We start from the raw sequence: 21,916 nt of genomic DNA, 5'->3' as shown, positions 1-21,916 counted from the left end.
CCCCACCCTCCCTCTCTCTCTCCTCCCCCCACCCTCCCTCTCTCTCTCCTCCCCCACCCTCCCACTCCTCACCTCCACCACCCCCCCCACCCTCACACTCTCCTCCCCCCCCACCACCCTCTCTCTCTCCTCCCCCACCCTCCCTCACACACACCACCCCCCCACCCACCCCTCACACCTCCTCCCCCACCCACCCCTCACTCTCCACCTCCACCCCCACCCTCCCCCACTCCACACTCCCACCCCACCCTCCCACTCTCTCCACCCCCACCCACCCACTCACTCTCCTCCCCCCACCCTCCCCTCCACTCTCCTCCCCCACCCACCCTCTCACTCTCCTCCCCCACCCTCCCACTCTCTCTCCACCCCCCCACCCTCCCACTCTCTCTCCTCCCCCACCCTCCCACTCTCACTCCCCCACCCTCCCTCTCTCTCTCCTCCCCCACCCCTCCTCTCTCTCTCCTCCCCCCACCCTCCCTCTCTCACTCCTCCCCCCACCCTCCCTCTCACTCTCCTCCCCCACCCACCCCACTCACTCACCCCCCCACCCACCCCTCTCACTCACCACCCCCACCCACCCCACTCTCTCTCCACCCCCACCCACCCCACCTCTCACCTCCCCCACCCACCCACTCTCTCCTCCCCCCCACCCTCCCACTCTCTCTCCTCCCCCCACCCTCCCTCTCACTCCTCCCCCACCACCCTCTCTCTCCTCCCCCCCACCCACCCACTCTCTCCTCCCCCACCCCCCCTCTCACTCACCACCCCCACCCTCCACTCTCACCACCCCCACCCACCCTCACTCTCCTCCCCCCCACCCCCTCTCCTCCCACCCCCCACCCCACTCTCCTCCCCCCCCCACCCTCACTCTCACCTCCCCCACCCACACACCACCCCCCCCTCCCTCACTCACCCCACCCCCACCCTCCACTCCTCCCCCCACCCTCCCTCTCTCCTCCCCCCACCCACTCTCACCTCCCCCACCCCCTCTCTCTCCTCCCCCACCCCCTCTCTCTCCTCCCCCACCCCCTCTCTCTCCTCCCCCACCCCTCTCTCTCCTCCCCCACCCCCTCTCTCTCCTCCCCCACCCCTCTCTCTCCTCCCCCACCCTCTCTCTCTCCTCCCCCACCCTCTCTCTCTCCTCCCCCACCCTCTCTCTCCTCCCCCACCCTCTCTCTCTCCTCCCCCACTCCTCTCCTCCCCACCCTCTCACTCCTCCCACCCTCTCCTCCCCCCACCCTCTCTCTCCTCCCCCACCCTCCCTCTCTCCTCCCCCACCCTCCTCTCTCCTCCCCCACCCTCCCTCTCCTCCCCCCCCTCCCTCTCCTCCCCACCCTCTCTCTCTCCTCCCCACCCTCTCTCTCTCCTCCCCCACCCTCTCTCTCCTCCCCCACCCTCTCTCTCCTCCCCACCCCTCTCTCCTCCCACCCTCTCTCTCTCCTCCCCACCCTCCCTCTCTCTCCTCCCCCACCCTCCCTCTCTCCTCTCTCTCCTCCCCCACCCTCCCTCTCTCTCTCCTCCCCCACCCTCCCTCTCTCTCTCCTCCCCCACCCTCCCTCTCTCTCTCCTCCCCCACCCTCCCTCTCTCTCTCCTCCCCCACCCTCCCTCTCTCTCTCCTCCCCCACCCTCCCTCTCTCTCTCCTCCCCCACCCTCCTCTCTCTCTCCTCCCCCACCCTCCCTCTCTCTCTCCTCCCCCACCCTCCCTCTCTCTCTCCTCCCCCACCCTCCCTCTTCTCTCCTCCCCCACCCTCCCTCTCTCTCCTCCCCCACCCTCTCTCTCTCTCCTCCCCCACCCTCTCTCTCTCCTCCCCCACCCCCTCTCTCTCCTCCCCCACCCCCTCTCTCTCCTCCCCCACCCCCTCTCTCTCCTCCCCCACCCCCTCTCTCTCCTCCCCCACCCCCTCTCTCTCCTCCCCCACCCCCTCTCTCTCCTCCCCCACCCCCTCTCTCTCCTCCCCCACCCCCTCTCTCTCCTCCCCCACCCTCTCTCTCTCTCCTCCCCCACCCCCTCTCTCTCCTCCCCCACCCTCTCTCTCTCCTCCCCCACCCTCTCTCTCTCCTCCCCCACCCTCTCTCTCTCCTCCCCCACCCTCTCTCTCTCCTCCCCCACCCTCTCTCTCTCCTCCCCCACCCTCTCTCTCTCCTCCCCCACCCTCTCTCTCTCCTCCCCCACCCTCTCTCTCTCCTCCCCCACCCGCTCTCTCTCCTCCACCACCCGCTCTCTCTCTTCTCCCCCACCCTCTCTCTCTCACTCCCCCGCGATTTCCCGAGGCTCTCTCCCCCCCCGCCCCCCGCGATTTCCCGAGGCTCTCCCCCCCCCCCCCCCCCCCGCCCCCTGCGATTTCCCGAGGCTCTCCCCCCCGCGATTTCCCGAGGCTCTCCCCGCCCCCCCCCCCCCCCGCGATTTCCCGAGGCTCTCTCCCCCCCGCCCCGCCATTTCCCGAGGCTCTCTCCCCCCCGCCCCGCCATTTCCCGAGGCTCTCCCCCCCGCGATTTCCCGAGGCTCTCCCCCCCCCCCCCCCCCGCGATTTCCCGAGGCCCCCCCCCCCCGCGATTTCCCGAGGTTCTCCCCCCCGCGATTTCCCGAGGCTCTCTTTCCCCCCCCGCGATTTCCCGAGGCTCTCCCCCCGCGATTTCCCGAGGCTCTCCCCCCCCGCGATTTCCCGAGGCTCTCCCCCCCGATTTCCCGAGGCTCTCCCCCCCCCCCCCCCCCCCCCCCGCGATTTCCCGAGGCTCTCCCCCCCCCCCCCCCCCCCCCCCCGATTTCCCGAGGCTCTCCCCCCCGATTTCCCGAGGCTCGCACCCCCCGCGATCTCACGAGGCTGTGTGCTGGCGTCACGGGGGCCGTGCGCATGCGTGCCGGCGTCAAGGCGGCTGCGCAACGGCCGTGCGCATGCGTGGTTGCCGTTTTTAAAAAAAAGAAAAAAAGCCAGAGCGGGCTCTCGCGGGCGGGCGGCGCATGCGCGGGCGAGGCGGCCCGCGGGGAGTAGGCAGGGAAACCCCGCGGGCTGGCGGCCGTTAGAGCGGCTCACTTCGGGGCCCGACACCGTCAAACCTGAGAGGGGGAAACAGAGAGGGGAGAGGAAAGAGAGATAGAGAAATTTTTGGAGCTTCAGGCCTGCCTGCAGCGGGCCTGGAGACCAGCACCGAGTCCCCCCTGCGCGAGGGTGAGGAGGAGGAGGAGGAGGGGGGGGGTTGCTAAACACAATATAAAACTGAAATAAATTGTTAATTAATTCCCTAACACATAATTCAAATATTTACCTTAGTTCCCTAACACACAGAAAGTGTGGGGGGAAAAAAATCGTGAAAAATCAAGATGGCGGCCACTCACCTCGGTTCAGAAGGATAAGGCCCGCCCACACACGCACCGAAGCGTAGGATTGGTCAATGGTCGAGTCACTCGACACTCAACTGTAGGAAGACCTCGACGTCAAAAGGTCGCTAATGAGAGCGGAACGCTGAACGTTTTTGGGATACCGCGGGCGGGATTTTTGTCCGGCCGAAACGTAAATAGGCCTATAACCGGTCCGGAATCGCAAGCTTTCTTTTGAGGCGACGCGCGCGTCGGTACGCTCTGTAACTTCCAAACGCATCGAGACCAGGCGGACAGACAGACAGACAGAAGAGCCGCTTTATATATATAGATTAAAAACTCTTACTATCTGTTTTTATATTTTTTGCTAATTTACTTTCATAATCTATCTTCCCTTTCTTAATCAATCTTTTTGTTATTTTTTGCTGTCTTTTAAAGTTTTCCCAATCCTCTATCCTCCCACTAGATTTGACTACCTTATATGCCCTTGTTTTTAGTCGAATACTATCCTTAATTTCTTTACTTAGCCACGGATGGCTGACTTTTCTTTTACACCCTTTTCTTTTCAGTGGAATATATATTTTTTGGAAGTTGTAAAATAACTCCTTAAATGTACACCACTGATCATGTATCGTCTTACCCTTTAATCTATTTTTCCATTCCGCTCTCATACCTTCATAGTCTCCTTTATTCAAGCTTAGCATGCTTGTTTGAGATCCAACCTTCTCACCCTCTAATTGAATATGGAATTCAACCATGTTATGGTCACTCATTCCAAGGGGATCCTTTACTAGGACATTTTTAATTAATCCTGTCTCGTTACACAGGACCAGATCTAAGGTTGCTTGTCCCCTGGTCGGTTCAGTTACATACTGCTCAAGAAACCCATCCCCAATACACTCAATGAACTCATCCTCAAGGCAGCCCTGCCCAGCCCAGTTTGATTTGTCCAATTAATATGATCGTTAAAATCCCCCATAATTATAGATGTTCCCTTATTACAAGCCTCAACTATTTCCTGATTGATACTCCGTCCAACCGAGTTGCAACTGTTCGGAGGCCTATAGACTACGCCCACTAGTGTTTTTTTCCCCTTATTATTCCTTATCTCCACCCAAACTGTTTCATTATCCTGATCTTTTGACCCAATATCATTTCTCTGTATTACAGTGATTCCTTCCTTTATTAACATGGCCACCCCACCTCCCCTTCCTTCCTGCCTGTCCTTCCTGATCGTTAAATAACCTGGTATGTTTAATTCCCAGGCATTGTCACCTTGCAGCCATGTTTCTGTAATGGCCACAAGATCATACCCATATGTAGCTATTTGTGCCATTAACTCGTCTATTTTGTTACGAATGCTACGTGCATTCAGATAGAGAACTTTCAAATATGTTTTGTGACACTTAGTTCCTGCTTTTGCCCTTTTTATTACTTTACCTTTTACTCCATACCTTCTGCCCCTTCCTGACACACTCTGGTTTTTAATTTCCCCACTGCTACCTAAGTCTATGACCTTCTCTGTTGTCATTTTTATTATTTGCTCTCTAGGAACCTCCCCCCCACTAGTTAGTTTAAAGCCCTCGTTATATGATCCGCCAGGACTCTAGTCCCAGCACTGGCCAAGTGAAGCCCGTCCCAACGGAACAGCTCCCTCCTGCCCCAGTACTGGTGCCAGTGTCCCAGGAAGCAAAACCCATTTCTCCCACACCAGTCTTTGAGCCACGCATTTAACTCTCTAATTTTATTTGTCCGAGCCAAATTTGCTCGTGGCTCAGGTAATAATCCAGAGATTATTACCCTTGAGGTTCTGTTTTTTAATTTGACCCCTAGCTGCTCATACTCCTTTAACAGAACCAGCTTCCTAGTCCTATCTACGTCGTTTGTACCAACATGGACCACGACGACTGGATCCACCCCCTCCCACTGCAAGTTTCTTTCCAGCCCAGAGGAGATGTCCTTAACCTTGGCACCGGGTAGGCAACACAGCCTACGGGACTCTCGCTCTTGGCTGCAGAGAACTCTATCTATCCCTCTAATAATACTATCCCCTACCACTACAACATTTCTATTTACTCCCCCCTCTTGAATGGTGCTGTGGCCAGGTTGCTCATCCTCCCTGCAGTCCCTGCTCCTGTCCACACAGGGAGTAAGAACCTCGAACCTGTTGGCCAAGAGCAAGGGCTGCGGCTCCTCCAACACTACCTCCTGGATCCCCGTACCTGCCTCGCTCGTAGTCACACCGTCCTGACCCTGGCCATGTGCTACATCTGAATTAATTAACTTCATAGGTGTGACCACCTTCTGGTACACAGAGTCCAGGTACTTCTCCCCCTCCCTGATGTGTCGCAGTGTCTGAAGCTCAGACTCCAGCTCATCAACACGGAGCTGGAGATCCTGTAGCAGCAGACACTTGTCACAGACGTAATCACCGTGAGCCTCAATGGGGTTCACCGGCTCCCACATCTCGCAACAGTAACACATCACCTGCTCCATTCTATAATTAATTAAACTTTTTATTGTTACCCGATTTTAGATGCTAGTATCCCCTTTAATTAATTGGATTTAAATTAAATCAATCCCTCTAATTACACCAGTTAAATGGTTTACCAACAGTCACTCTGCACCAGAAAGGCCTTATTAAGTACAACCAGTTAAAGATATACTCTAGGGCGCTTATTTACCAACTGTCCCCACTACAGCACAGAGACCCTAGAAAAAAACTGCCGAATTTAAGCTTGTAATGAAAAGGAGAAAGAAAGAAATACTCAACAACCAATCCAACCAATCACTTACCTGCTTCCTGGTGACGTCACACTTGGATTACTTTTTACCTCTCCTGCTGCTGAATTGGTATCTAACCAATGCTGCACCTGCCCTGGGAGTGTTTGATGGGACAGTGTAGAGGGAGCTTTACTCTGTATCTAACCAATGCTGTACCTGCCCTGTGTTTTTGATTGGACAGTGTAGAGGGAGCTTTACTCTGTATCTAACCAATGCTGTACCTGCCCTGGGAGTGTTTGATTGGACAGTGTAGAGGGAGCTTTACTCTGTATCTAACCAATGCTGTACCTGCCCTGGGAGTGTTTGATGGGACAGTGTAGAGGGAGCTTTACTCTGTATCTAACCAATGCTGTACCTGCCCTGGGAGTGTTTGATGGGACAGTGTAGAGGGAGCTTTACTCTGTTGATGGGACAGTGTAGAGGGAGTTTTGCTCTGTATCTAACCAGTGCTGTACTTGGTGGTGAGAGAGCCAACACGAGGGGAAAAACCTACTTGACCTCGCCCTCACCAATCTCCCTGTCGCAGATGCATCTGTCCATGACAGCATTGGTAGCAGTGACCACCACACAGTCCTTGTCACGGAGGACACCCTCCATCGTGTTGTGTGGCACTACCACTGTGCTAAATGGGTTAGATTCAGAACAGATCTAGCAGCTCAAAACTGGGCATCCATGAGGCAATGTGGGTCATCAGCAGCAGCAGAATTGTATTCCACCACAATCTGTAACCTCATGGCCCGGTACATCCCTCACTCTACCATTACCATCAAGCCAAGGGACCAACCCTGGTTCAATAAGGAGTGTAGAAGAGCATGCCAGGAACAGCACCAGGCATACCTAAAAATGAGGTGCCAACCTGGGGAAGCTGCAACACGGGACTACATGCATGCTAAAAAGCGGAAGCAGTATGCTAAAGACAGGGCTAAGCGATCCCACAATCAACGGATCAGATCAAAGCTCTGCAGTCTTACCACATCCAGTCGTGAATGGTGGTGGATCATTAAACAACTAACGGGAGGAGGGGGCTCCATGAATATCCCCATCCTCAATGATGGTGGAGCCCAGCACGTGAGTGCAAAAGACAAGGCTGAAGCGTTTGCAACCATCTTCAGCCAGAAGTGCCGAGTGGGCGATCCATAGCAGCCTCCTCCTGATGTCCCCGCCGTCACAGAAGCCAGTCTTCAGCCAATTCGATTCACTCCATGTGATATCAAGAAACGGCTGAGCACACTGGATACAGCAAAGGCTGTGGGCCCTGACAACATCCCGGCCATCGTGCTGAAGACTTGTGCTCCAGAACTAGCCGCGCCTCTAGCCAAGCTGTTCTAGTACAGCTACAACACTGGCATCTATCCGACAATGTGGAAAACTGCCCAGGTATGTCCTGTCCACAAAAAGCAGGACAAATCCAACCCGGCCAATTACCGTCCCATCAGTCTACGCTCAATCATCAGCAAAGTGATGGAAGGTGTCATCGACAGTGCTATCAAGCGGCACTTACTCACCAATAACCTGCTCACTGATGCCCAGTTTGGGTTCTGCCAAGAACACTCGGCGCCAGACCTCATTACAGCCTTGGTCCAAACATGGACAAAGGAGCTGAATTCCAGATGTGAGGTGAGAGTGACTGCCCTTGACATCAAGGCAGCATTTGACCGAGTGTGGCATCAAGGAGCCCTAGTAAAACTGAAGCCAATGGGAATCGGGGGAAAACTCTCCACTGGCTGGAGTCATACCTAGCACAAAGGAAGATGGTTGTGGTGGTTGAAGGTCAAACATCACAGCCCCAGGGCATCGCTGCAGGAGTTCCTCAGGGCAGTGTCCTAGGCCCAACCATCTTCAGCTGCTTCATCAAGGACCTTCCCTCCAACATAAGGTCAGAAATGGGGATGTTGACTGATGACTGCACAGCGTTCAGCGCCATTCACAACTCCACAGATAATGAAGCAGTCTATGCCCGCATGCAACAAGACCTGGACGACGTTCAGGCTTGGGCTGATAAGTGGTAGGTAATATTCGCACCACAGAAGTGCCAGGCAATGACTATCTCCAACAAACGAGTGTCTAACCACCTCCCCTTGATATTCAACGGCATTACCATCGCCGAATCCCCCACCATCAACCTCCTGGGGGTCACCATTGACCAGAAACTTGACTGGACCAGCCACATAAATGTCACGACTGCTAGAGCAGGTCAGAGGCTGGCTATTCTGCGGCTCACCTCCTGACTTCCCCAAAGCCTTTCAACCATCTACAAACCACAAGTAAGGAGTGTAATGGAATACTCTCCACTTGTCTGGATGAGTGCAGCTCCAACAACACTCGAGAAGCTCGATGCCATCCAGGACAAAGCAGCCTGTTTGATTGGCACCCCATCCACCACCTTAAACATTCGCTCCCTCCACCACCGGTGTACTGTGGCTGCAGTGTGTACCATCGACAAGATGCACTGCAGCAACTCGCTAAGGCTTCTTCGGTAGCACCTCCCAAACCCGCGACCTCTTCCACCTAGAAGGACGAGGGCAGCAGACGCATGGGAACACCACCACCTCCAAGTTCCCCATCAAGTCACACACCATCCTGACTTGGAAATATATCGCTGATCCTTCATCGTCGCTGGGTCAAAATCCTGGAACTCCCTCCCTAACAGCGCTGTGGGAGCACCTTCACCACACAGACTGCAGCGGTTCAAGAAGGCTGCTCACTACCTTCTCTAGGGCAATTAGGGATGGGCAATAAATGCTGGCCTTGCCAGCGACGCCCACATCCTGTGAATGAATTTTAAAAAAAATTAACCCGCATTGTAGCTGCCCTGGGAGTGTTTGATGTGACAGTGTAGAGGGAGCTTTACTGTGTATCTAACCCGTGCTGTACCTGCCCTGGGAGTGTTTGATGGGACAGTGTAGAGGGAGCTTTACTCTGTATCTAACCCGTGCTGTACCTGCCCTGGGAGTGTTTATGGGACAGTGTAGAGGGAGCTTTACTCTGTATCTAACCCGTGCCGTACCTGCCCTGGGAGTGTTTGATGGGACAGTGTAGAGGGAGCTTTACTCTGTATCTAACCCGTGCTGTACCTGCCCAGGGAGTGTTTGATGGGACAGTGCAGAGGGAGCTTTACTCTGTATCTAACCCCGTGCTGTACCTGCCCAGGGAGTGTTTGATGGGGCAGTGCAGAGGGAGCTTTACTCTGTATCTAACCCGTGCTGTACCTGCACTGGGAGTGTTTGATGGGACAGTGTAGAGGGAGCTTTACTCTGTATCTAACCCATGCTGTACCTGCCCTGGGAGTGTTTGATGGGACAGTGTAGAGGGAGCTTTACTCTGTATCTAACCCCGTGCTGTACCTGCCCAGGGAGTGTTTGATGGGACAGTGTAGAGGAAGCTTTACTCTGTATCTAACCCGTGCTGTATCTGCCCTGGGAGTGTTTGATGGGGACAGTGTAGAGGGAGCTTTACTCTGTATCTAACCCCGTGCTGTACCTGCCCAGGGAGTGTTTGATGGGACAGTGTAGAGGGAGCTTTACTCTGTATCTAACCCCGTGCTGTACCTGCCCTGGGAGTGTTTGATGGGGACAGTGTAGAGGGAGCTTTACTCTGTATCTCACCCCGTGCTGTACCTGCCCTGGGAGTGTTTGATGGGACAGTGTAGAGGGAGCTTTACTCTGTATCTAACCCCGTGCTGTACCTGCCCAGGGAGTGTTTGATGGGACAGTGCAGAGGGAGCTTTACTCTGTATCTAACCCCGTGCTGTACCTGGGAGTGTTTGATGGGACAGTGTAGAGGAAGCTTTACTCTGTATCTAACCCGTGCTGTACCTGCCCTGGGAGTGTTTGATGAGGCAGTGTAGAGGGAGCTTTACTCTGTATCTAACCCGTGCTGTACCTGCCCTGGGAGTGTTTGATGGGACAGTGTCGAGGGAGCTTTACTCTGTATCTAACCCGTGCTGTACCTGCCCTGGGAGTGTTTGATGGGACAGTGTAGAGGGAGCTTTACTCTGTATCTAACCCGTGCTGTACCTGCCCTGGGTGTGTTTGATGGGGCAGTGTAGAGGGAGCTTTACTCTGTATCTAACCCATGCTGTACCTGCCCTGGGAGTGTTTGATGGGACAGTGTAGAGGGAGCTTTACTCTGTATCTAACCCATGCTGTACCTGCCCTGGGAGTGTTTGATGGGACAGTGTAGAGGGAGCTTTACTCTGTATCTAACCCATGCTGTACCTGCCCTGGGAGTGTTTGATGGGACAGTGTAGAGGGAGCTTTACTCTGTATCTAACCCATGCTGTACCTGCCCTGGGAGTGTTTGATGGGACAGTGTAGAGGGAGCTTTACTCTGTATCTAACCTGTGCTGTACCTGCCCTGGGAGTGTTTGATGGGACAGTGTAGAGGGAGCTTTACTCTGTATCTAACCCCGTGCTGTACCTGCCCTGGGAGTGTTTGATGGGACAGTGTAGAGGGAGCTTTACTCTGTATCTAACCCGTGCTGTACCTGCCCTGGGAGTGTTTGATGGGACAGTGTAGAGGGAGCTTTACTCTGTATCTAACCCGTGCTGTACCTGCCCTGGGTGTGTTTGATGGGGCAGTGTAGAGGGAGCTTTACTCTGTATCTAACCCGTGCTGTACCTGCCCTGGGAGTGTTTGATGGGACAGTGTAGAGGGAGCTTTACTCTGTATCTAACCCGTGCTGTCCCTGCCCTGGGAGTGTTTGATGGGACAGTGTAGAGGGAGCTTTACTCTGTATCTAACCCGTGCTGTACCTGCCCTGGGAGTGTTTGATGGGACAGTGTAGAGGGAGATTTACTCTGTATCTAACCCGTGCTGTACCTGCCCTGGGATTGTTTGATGGGGACAGTGTAGAGGGAGCTTTACTCTGTATCGAACCCGTGCTGTACCTGCCCTGGGAGTGTTTGATGGGACAGTGTAGAGGGAGCTTTACTCTGTATCTAACCAGTGCTGTACCTGCCCTGGGACTGTTTGATGGGACAGTGTAGAGGGTGCTTTACTCTGTATCGAACCCGTGCTGTACCTGCCCTGGGAGTGTTTGATGGGACAGTGTAGAGGGAGCTTTACTCTGTATCTAACCCATGCTGTACCTGCCCTGGGAGTGTTTGATGGGACAGTGTAGAGGGAGCTTTACTCTGTATCTAACCCATGCTGTACCTGCCCTGGGAGTGTTTGATGGGACAGTGTAGAGGGAGCTTTACTCTGTATCTAACCTGTGCTGTACCTACCCTGGGAGTGTTTGATGGGACAGTGTAGAGGGAGCTTTACTCTGTATCTAACCCGTGCTGTACCTGCCCTGGGAGTGTTTGATGGGACAGTGTAGAGGGAGCTTTACTCTGTATCTAACCCGTGCTGTACCTGCCCTGGGAGTGTTTGATGGGACAGTGTAGAGGGAGCTTTACTCTGTATCTAACCCGTGCTGTACCTGCCCTGGGAGTGTTTGATGGGACAGTGTAGAGTGAGCTTTACTCTGTATCTAACCCGTGCTGTACCTGCCCTGGGAGTGTTTGATGGGACAGTGTAGAGGGAGCTTTACTCTGTAGGGAAGGCATAAAAAGGGAAATTAGAGAAGCGTGCGATAAGAGCACAGCTGTCATCATGGGTGACTTTAATTTACATATTGATTGGACTACCCAAATTAGTAAAAATTCTGAGGAGGAGGAATTCCTGGAATGTTTTCGGGACGGTTATCTGGACCAATATGTCGAGGAGCCGACTCGAGATCAGGCCATTTTAGACTGGGTATTGTGCAATGAGAAGGGACTTATCAGCAATCTTCTTGTACGAGGCCCCTTGGGTCAGAGCGATCATAATATGATCGAGCTCTCAGTCGAGATGGAGAGTGAGGAAATTGAATCAGAGACTAAGGTCCAGAACTTAAATAAAGGGAATTACGAGGGTATGAGACGGGAATTGGGTAAGATTGATTGGGTGGTGTTTCTGGGGGGATTGACAGTGGATAGACAATGGCAAGCATTCAAAGATAGAATGGAAGAATTCCAGAACATGTTTATACCGGTTTGGCATAAAAATAAACCTAAAAAGGTGGCTCAACCGTGGATAACGAGGGAAATTAGGGACAGCATAAAATCAAAAAAAAGGGCATATCAACTGGCAAAAAAAAGCACCAGACTGGAAGATTGGGGGCAGTACAGGATACAGCAAAAGAGGACAAAGGGATTAATCAGGAAGGGGAAAATAGAATACGAAAGTAAACTTGCAGCAAACATAAAGACAGACTGCAAAAGCTTTTATCGGTATATCAGGAGGAAAAGACTGGTAAAATCCCAAGTCGGTCCCTTGCAGTCCGATTCGGGAGAATATATAATGGAGAATAAGGAAATGGCAGACCAATTAAACTCATACTTTGGTTCTGTATTCACAAAGGAGGACACAAATAACCTCCCAGGAATATCGGCAAACATAGGGACTAATGAGAGGGAGGAGCTGACAGAAATTAGTATCTCTAGGGATATGGTGTTGGGTAAGTTGAGGGGACTGAAGGCCGACAAATCCCCGGGGCCTGATAAACTACATCCTAGGGTACTTAAGGAGGTGGCCCTGGAGATAGCAGATGCTCTAAGGATCATCTTCCGGAACTCCATTGACTCGGGAACAGTACCCGTGGATTGGAGGGTAGCTAATGTTACCCCAATATTTAAAAAGGGGGGTAGAGAGAAAGCAGGGAATTATAGACCAGTAAGCCTTACATCGGTTGTGGGAAAAATGCTAGAGTCCATTATTAAGGATAAAATAGCGGAGCACTTGACAAATGGGGAAAGGATCGGACAGAGTCAACATGGATTTACAAAGGGTAAATCGTGTTTGACTAATCTGCTGGAATTTTTTGAGGAAGTAACTGGTAAAATAGATGGGGGAGAGCCAGTGGATGTGGTGTACCTTGACTTCCAGAAAGCCTTCGATAAGGTTCCACACAAAAGATTATCATGCAAAATTAAGGCTCATGGGATTGGGGGCAAAGTATTAACGTGGATAGAGAACTGGCTGGCGGATAGAAAACAGAGAGTTGGAATAAACGGCTCGTTTTCGGAGTGGCAGGCAGTGACCAGCGGGGTGCCGCAAGGATCTGTCCTGGGACCCCAGCTGTTCACAATATATATAAATGACCTGGATCAGGGAATTGGATGCAATATTTCCAAATTCGCTGACGACACTAAACTAGGAGGAGGGGTGGGCTCTGATGAGGATGTCAGGAGGCTACAGTGCGATTTGGACAGGTTGGGAGAATGGGCGGATACGTGGCAGATGCACTATAATGTGGATAAATGCGAGGTTATCCACTTTGGGGGTAAAAACAGGAGGGTAGATTATTATCTAAATGGCAATAGATTGGGAGATGGGGAAGTGCAGAGGGACCTGGGTGTTCTTGTGCACCAGTCACTGAAGGAGAGCATGCAGGTGCAACAGGCGATTAAGAAGGCAAATGGTATGTTGGCCTTCATATCAAGGGGGTTCGAGTATAGGAATAGGGATACCTTACTACAGCTGTACAAGGTGCTGGTGAGACCGCAGCTGGAGTATTGTGTACAGTTTTGGTCGCCCCATCTGCGGAAGGATGTTCTTGCCATGGAGGGAGTGCAGCGGCGATTCACCAGGCTGATACCTGGAATGGCGGGAATGACCTACGAGGAGAGATTGAATAGTTTGGGCTTGTACTCACTGGAGTTTAGAAGATTGAGAGGGGATCTCATCGAAACATATAAAATTATGGCAGGCCTGGACAGGCTGAATTCAGAGAGAATGTTTCCAATGGCAGGGGAGCACAGAACCAGGGGCCACAGTCTAAAAATAGCGGGCAAATCATTTAAAACAGAGATGAGGAAGAATTTCTTCACTCAAAGAGTGGTGAGCCTGTGGAATTCCCTGCCACAGAGGGCTGTGAAGGCTAATTCAATAAATATTTTCAAGAGAGAATTGGATATATTTCTGAAGGCTAAGGGGATTAAGGGTTACGGAGAAAAGGCGGGGACGGGGTACTGAACTGGTAAGATCAGCTAAGATCTCAGAGGAAGATCAGCCATGATCTCATTGAATGGCGGAGCAGGCTCGAAGGGCCGAATGGCCTACTCCTGTTCCTATCTCTATGTTTCTATGTATCTAACCCGTGCTGTACCTGCCCTGGGAGTGTTTGATGGGACAGTGTAGAGGGAGCTTTACTCTGTATCTAACCCGTGCTGTACCTGCCCTGGGAGTGTTTGATGAGACAGTGTAGAGAGAGCTTTTAAGGAAGGTCTTAAAGACGGAGGTGGGGAGGTTTCAGGAAGGAGCTCCAGAGCTTTGGGCCCAGGCAGCTGAAAGCACGGTTGCCAATGGTGGAGCGATGAAATCCGTGGTTGCGTAAGAGGCGAGAGTTGGAGGAGTGCAGAGTTCTGAGGGTTGTAGGGCTGGAGAAGATTACAGCGATGGAGAGGGGTGAGGCCATGGGGGAATTTGAACATGACGATGAGAATTTAAAAATTGTGGCGTTGCTGGACCGGGAGCCAATGTAGATCAGCGAGCGATGGGCAAGTCAGACTTGGTTCGAATTAGGATATGGGCGGCGGAGTTTTTGGTGAGCTCAAGTTTATGGCGGGTGGAAGATGGGAGGTCGGCCGTGAGAGCGCTGGAATAGTCAAGTCTAGAGGTAACAAAAGCATGGATGAGGGTTTCAGCAGCAGATGAGCTGAGGCAGGGACGGAGATGGAAGTCGGCGGTGATAGAGAGGATATGGGGTCGGAAGCTCAACTCGGGGTCAAATAGGGCGCTGAGGTTGTGAACAATCTGATTCAGTCTGAGACAGTGGCCAGGGAGGGGAGGTAGAATCAGTGGCTAGGGAACAGAGTTTCTGGCATGGACCGAGACAATGACTTCGGTCTTCCCAATGTTTAACTGGAGGAAATTGCGGCTCGTCCAGAACTGGGTGTCAGAGAAGCAGCGCGAGAAATCATAGGCGGGGATGAGTCGAGCGAGGTGGTGATGAGGTACCTCGCGTACATGTGGAACCTGATGTCGTGATTTCAGATGATGTCTCCGAGGGGCAGCATGTAGATGAGAAATAGAAGGGGGGGGTGGTGGGCAAGGATCGATCCTTGGGGGACTCCAGAGGTAACGGTGCGGCAGCCATTGGAGGAGATTCTCTGACTGAGGAAATGAGGGACTTCAGTTACGTTGATAGACTGGAGAAGCTGGGGTTGGTCTCCTTGGAGCAGAGAAGGTTGAGTGGAGATTTGATAGAGGTGTTCAAAATCATGAGGGGTCTATACAGAGTAGATAGAGAGAAACTGTTCCCATTGGCGGAAGGGTCGAGAACCAGAGGACACAGATTTGAGGTGATTGGCAGAAGAACCAAAGGCGACGTAAGAAAAAACTTTTTTACGCAGCGAGTGGTTAGGATCTGGAATGCACTGCCTGAGAGGGTGGTGGAGGCAGATTCAATCACCGCTTTCAAAAGGGAATTGGATAAGTATCTGAAGGAAAAAATTTGCAGGGCTACGGGGAAAGGGCGAGGGAGTGGGACTAACTGAGAGCCGGCACGGGCTGAATGGCTGCCTTCCGTGCTGTAACCATTCTATGACTAAGACTGGATAGGTAAGTGTGGAGCCAGGCAAGTGCAGTCCCATTGAGCTGGACAATGTCGGAGGGTGGTGTGGTCAACAGTGTCAAAGACTGCAGAGAGATCAAAGAGGATGAGGTGGGATAGTGCACCGCGATCATAGGATGTCACTTGTGGCTTTGTTTCGGGCCAATTCAGTGCTGTGTCAGAGGCAGTAACCTGCCAGCATATTTTGTTGCTATGTCCATGTCCAAATCATCATGTGTATATATACCAAGAGCAGATAGTGGACCCAGCACTGACATCTCCAGTTCCAGAAACACCCATTTTAACCCTAACACACACTCTTCTCGTCCGTCATCCAACTTTCTATGCGGCTACATTTCCTCTTGTAGCATATGCCTGATGTTTTTGTAATAAGCCTCCTGTGAGACATCTTATTGAATGTATTCTGAACATCCATGTACATCCCATCATCTAGTGTCTAGTCAGTATGTTCCAGGCATCATCAGGAGTGGGGCAGGTTTGATGGGCCAGCTAGTCTTTTCCTGCCCATCATTTTCGGATGCATTCCTTGTATCTACACAATCAGTCAATTCTTCCAAAAGATACTATTCCATTTGTTAAATGTGATGTGACGTTAAGGCAGCAGTGCTGGCTGGCCGGCCGGCCTCGGTTATCCCATGCATTGTGTTTAGCTGGAGTTGAGTTTTATATTGTAAATTAATGAAAGCTGATTAATTTGTGCTGTTTAATATAAACCTGATTTGTAGATTACAGCCTCAGCCATTATTTGATGTCATATGGAAACTAAAAGGGTATGAGGATTCATTTTTGATGACTAAATTATAGTATTTTGGGTTTCATTTCAAGCCCTGGGCAATGACACATTGCAAATACTGTGCACAAATACTGTGTACATACGGTCACGCTTCAGTTTGAAGGGAGCAAATGTTTTATGTCCAGAATAAGTTTTCAAAAAATAAAATCATCAAAAAATGACATTTACAATATCGCCTTTCAATACAAGCGAAGAGCATGTCACTCTAAGCTTAGGGCAGCGTCACAGAAGGACAATACCCAGTACTCTGAGAACTTTGCAAATGCACAGGTGTGCCCATGTCTTTTGCAGGACACTATTGCTGTATTGCAATGTGCTCACATTGCAGCTTGACACCTAGCAAGTTCCGGGCACCAAACATACGCTACCTGCATGCTGCACGTTCGTGGACTCCTGCAAATGCACTTTTCGGTCAGCACCAGCATTTTAAGAGAGAACAACGAACTTGCGTTTCTATTGTGCCGTCCACGACCTTTGCAGCCAATGAAGTACTTTTGAAGTGTGGTCACTGTTGTAATGTGGGAAACACGGCAGCTAATTTGCGCACAGCAAGCTCCCGCAAACAGCAATGAGATCGATGATTGGATAATCTGTATTCGTGTACAGGCATTTCTCGGCAGATTGAGAAGTTGCACTTGTGACTTTGTAGAAAATGCCTGCGCAATTGCTGCTAAACCCATCTCGGTGTAAATGGGAAGTGAGTTGTACTGTTTGATTGAGGGATAAATATTGGCTCTCCTGCTCTCATTCAAATAATACCACGGGATCTTTTTCGTCCACCTGAGAAGTCAGACAGGTCCTCTGTTTAACGCATCATCCGAAAGACGGCACCTTTGACAGTGCAGCACTCCCTCAGTACTGCACTGGAATGACAGCCTGGTTACGTGCTCAAGTCTCTGGAGTGGGCCTTGAACTCAAGACCACCTGACTTGGAGGCAAGAGTGCTGCCCACTGAGCCAAGGCAGTTCCTTGAGAGCTTGTCAAGTAACCTGCACAGAGATGTCTTTGGACTGGTTCAGAATCTACATCTGTGCAGGACTACACAACCAGCTGACTTGAGTTGCAGACCCCCCCGTGGGTAGCATGGCTGTTCCTGGGCCCTCTGCAGTGGAGCCCTACACTCCCCTCCTTCCCTCCATGGTGGAGATCCTAACTTTAGGCACAGCTTCTATCACCAATCTACAGCAGTCAGCCTTGTCTGGGTTCACCATGTTCAGGCAGCCATAAGTGATTCCATAATCTCACTGATCTCCCACACAGATCTCTGGGCATGCTGAGGGAGTGCCCAGCACCAGGGACTGGCACCGAAGGTGGAAATGTGTCCAAAGGCACTCTTGCATCCAAAACACCCAGCTGTGCTGCTCGAATTAGTCCAGATGTCAGATAGCATATAGGCTCAAGAAGCTACTGCGTCACTCCCCTTCACACCTACACTCACAGGGTCATCTACAGACCCAGTGCAAGCAATTACTGGATGGCCACCATTCCCAGAGACAGAGAGAGTCCCAGCAGGCACCCACCTCACTTCCTCTTCCCATTGACCCCTACTCTATACTCTATGCTCTCGCTCCGAGCCACCATTCTATCCCTGCAGCTATCCCCTCTTTAATACCATATACCAGAATTTTCAGTCTCATTTTGAATTGGACGACTTTCCTGGTTATCACTGTGGGCCGTTTTAAAGCACGAACTTTACAAGGAAGTACATTTGCCGAGCAGCTGCCCACCTCACCAAGTTTCCTGTCCCACGGACTGTCCTCCAGTGTTTTTTTTTAAAAACGCGGCCATGTTGATAAAACAATAAATAGAGCCTGATTGAAATTGAGACTGCAGTTTGTTAACTTTTTTGAAAACTTTTCAGCATCACTCAAGACGAGTGTATGAGATTCTGCGGCTGCGAGTGACCAACATGAGTGATCCAGTGCAGAGCAGCGACTACCGATTGGATGTGAAACGCAGGCTTGCCATTCCTTTTAAGGTACTTGGAACAATGTTTCTCTCGCCTGGAACAGTGGGGGGAGAATAGAGCTGAAATAGAGGGGGAGGGATGGGAGGCGGGGGGGGATAGGACATCGGTGGAATGGGTGGCGGTGGTGGAATTTGGAGGAGGGAGAATTGAGGGGTGGGGGGGGGGGAGCGGAGAGGACGGCGGTGAAATGGGGGGGTGGAGGACAGTGATGGAATGTGTTGCTGCAGCAGTGGGGTAGGGCAACTGAAGAGATGAATCATATCTTTTTAAAATTCACAGGGTGGATACTTCACCCTCACCCACCACAGCGAAGTTGGATACCAGTGACAGGTTGGCACCGCTTGCACCCAGTGCTGCTGTGGCATCGATGACATCATCCCATCGTTTCTTTACTCTTTTGCATTCAACGGCCCTCGTCACATCCCGCAGAAAACCCTGGAAGCTTCTGGAACGACTCCTCCGCTTATTTTTTGCCCCACCCCCAAGTAGTCCAATTTCGGGCAGAAAATTGGAGCTAGTATGTGAAGTGGTTGCAGTTGGTTTTCTTGCAACTTTTATGATGCGTCTAATACATACTTTAAAATTGAGTGCAATGAAGTTCGAATTTTATACCTGAGACAGGGTCAGGGTGGTAGGGTCCCCTCCCAGAAGGACATTAGTTGGGTTTTACAACAATCCATTAGATTTCATGGTATTTTTTTCCCCCCGGGGGCAGCCCATAAATCACCAGATCCAACTGAAAGGTGGGATTTAAATTTACGATGTGTGTGTTGCTAGTCCATTACCACACCCGCTGCATTACCATACCCCTTTATTGCTTGTTTCCCAGGCGATGAAATTGGTTTCTTCTTTGATTTAATTAGCAGCCTTTCACTGTAAAGCACTGGTCTCCTCTATTGTAAAGATTTTTATGTTTGTAACCCCATCCAGCCATTGCTGCCACACCCAAGTGTCTACCCTGGAACAGCTGCTACAGCCCAGGGTTTGCCTGCAGTCCTCCCCTGCTGATCTGAAGTCCCACCTGCTCCCAAAGTGCAGCCATACTCTGATACCCTCAGCCCCACTATTCCTAAACACCGCCCCCCACCCTATCTCCTTTCCTTTGAATGATGCCGTGGTCTCTGTCGCAACTGCTGTCGATGGCAAAACCTTCTCTGCTCCAGCAACTCTGAAGAACGCAGGTGGACCAAAGGAGGAGGAGGGAATGAACTCATTCGTGTCCTTTCTGGTCCTGAGTGCGGAAACCTGGGATGGCAGGAATGACGTATGAGGAGAGATTGGGTCGATTAGGCTTATATTCACTGGAGTTTAGAAGAATGAGAGGGGATCTCATTGAAACTTATAAAATTCTAACAGGACTAGACAGACTAGATGCAGGAAGGATGTTCCCGATGGTCGGGGAGTCCAGAACCAGGGGTCACAGTCTAAGGATAAGGGGTAGGCCATTTAGGACTGAAATGAGGGGGAATTTCTTCACCCAGAGAGTGGTGAACCTGTGGAATTCTCTACCACAGAAGGCAGTTGAGGCCAGTTCATTAAATATATTCAAAAAGGAGTTAGATATATTTCTTAAGGCTAAAGGGATCAAGGGATATGAGGAGAAAGCAGGGACAGGGTACTGAATTTGGATGATCAGCCATGATCTCATTGAATGGTGGAACAGGCTCGAGGGGCCGAATGGCCTACTCCTGCTCCTATCTTCTATGTTTCTATGTAACCTGTTCTGTAGGAGTTTCATTACATTTCTTCTTTCACTTTTCCAGAAAAATAAGAAAGAAGCAACACGTCTTTCTCGTTTGATGCCAGAAGATTGGCTGGCACAGCAGGCAGAGATGAGTGTGAGCCAAGAGCAGGAGTACTTGGAGGAGACCTACCAGAGCACCGTGGAACAGTACCGACGTATCCTGGAGCGCTTAGCACGTGTCTGAATTCATTTGCAATTCTTCCTCTTGCCTTGAGGCAGGAGTCTAGATTAGTTGACTGTGGTTTGTAATATTGCTGCGTTGTAGTCTGTGGTCGAGACTCTTGCTAATCACAATAAGTAAGTGGCTTGCTGTTGAAATTGAAGCACTTGAATCAATGTGAAGCCTTTCTCTGCTACTGTGTACAGTTTGCTTAACATTGATCGGACACCAATACAAACATTAACATCTTTTTTAAATGTGTATATAGAAGCACTGTACTATATTTTTTAAAGACATTTACTCCGTTTTACTTCTGGAATCTCCAGCCACAATTCATGATTTTGGTGGGAGGAGAAGGCCAATCGACTCTCTGAAGATCCCCACTTTAGCAGAGAAAGGCACTGCCCTGTCCACAAGCTATGCTTCCTAAAAACAAAAAACTTCAGCTTTGTCTGATTGCTCAACTCTCAAGTTCCCAAAATAAATAAATCCATTAAGTCTTTGTTTTGTATCGCTATTTACCTCTGGTAAAAATAAATATACAGTACCAAATACTTTCTCTTCCCATAACCTGTAAAAATCTGTTGTTAAGAGTGGTATCCTCAGTGGGCATTGCTGGTACAGTCACTAATACTGGAATTCTACCACCAATAGTATGCAAAGTAAATATATATACAGGGTACTTTTACCCTCCCCCACCCGACGAGGATCTGATGTTTTACACTTCATTGACCTTTCACCTTGGGGCTTCAATCCAACCCAAATTGGTGGGATAAAGTGTCTTGTATCTCTGTATAGTTGGTGTAAGAATGCTGTCTGAAATGAGTTTGGGCAGTTTCAAACCGGTTCCTAGCAGGTGTTGTTTTTTCCCGCAAGGTCCCCATAATTTAGCAACAGTTAGTACTAAAATAACAATTTGCTCAAGTCAGAAATACATCTGGTGTGAAATGTCACATTGTAGCAGTTTTGGAATGGTCGTTTTAGGTTTGGGTTAAGACACTGTAGAGGGAGCTTTACCCTGTATCTAACCCCGTGCTGTACCTGCCCTGGGAGTGTTTGATGGGACAGTGTAGAGGGAGCTTTACTCTGCATCTAACCCCGTGCTGTACTTGTCCTGGGAGTGTTTGATGGGACAGTGTAGAGGGAGCTTTACTCTGTATCTAACCCGTGCTGTACCTGTCCTGGGAGTGTGTGATGGGACAGTGTAGAGGGAGCTTTACTCTGTATCTAACCTGTGCTGTACCTGCCCTGGGAGTGTTTGATGGGACAGTGTAGAGGGAGCTTTACTCTGTATCTAACCCGTGCTGTACCTGCCCTGGGAGTGTTTGATGGGACAGTGTAGAGGGAGCTTTACTCTGTATCTAACCTGTGCTGTACCTGCCCTGGGAGTGTCTGATGGGACAGTGTAGAGGGAGCTTTACTCTGTATCTAACCCGTGCTGTACCTGCCCTGGGAGTGTTTGATGGGACAGTGCAGAGGGAGCTTTACTCTGTATCTAACCCGTGCTGTACCTGCCCTGGGAGTGTCTGATGGGACAGTGTAGAGGG

General features: G+C 51.1%; 1 protein-coding gene across 3 annotated transcripts in view; it reads left to right on the top strand.

Moving 5' to 3' along the window:
• hat1 (histone acetyltransferase 1) overlaps positions 1–20,866 on the top strand; it is a 92,114-nt gene extending 71,248 nt beyond the window's left edge. For all 3 annotated transcript variants that reach the window (XM_085972654.1, XM_085972655.1, XM_085972656.1), the window contains exons 10-11: positions 18,358–18,474; positions 20,229–20,866. In XM_085972654.1, coding sequence (XP_085828780.1) covers positions 18,358–18,474; positions 20,229–20,393 — 282 coding nt within the window. In that variant the 3' untranslated portion in view covers positions 20,394–20,866. The remainder of the gene's footprint in view (positions 1–18,357; positions 18,475–20,228) is intronic.
• Positions 20,867–21,916: the final 1,050 nt, after the last annotated feature.

This window comes from Somniosus microcephalus, chromosome 33 (genome assembly GCF_052327205.1).
Source record: "Somniosus microcephalus isolate GS21.2 chromosome 33, FLI_Smic_1.0, whole genome shotgun sequence".
In the NCBI taxonomy this organism is placed as follows: Eukaryota; Metazoa; Chordata; class Chondrichthyes; order Squaliformes; family Somniosidae; genus Somniosus; species Somniosus microcephalus.
The sequence above is the reverse complement of the archived record's forward strand: the minus strand, read 5'-3'. Positions and strand labels throughout refer to the sequence as shown.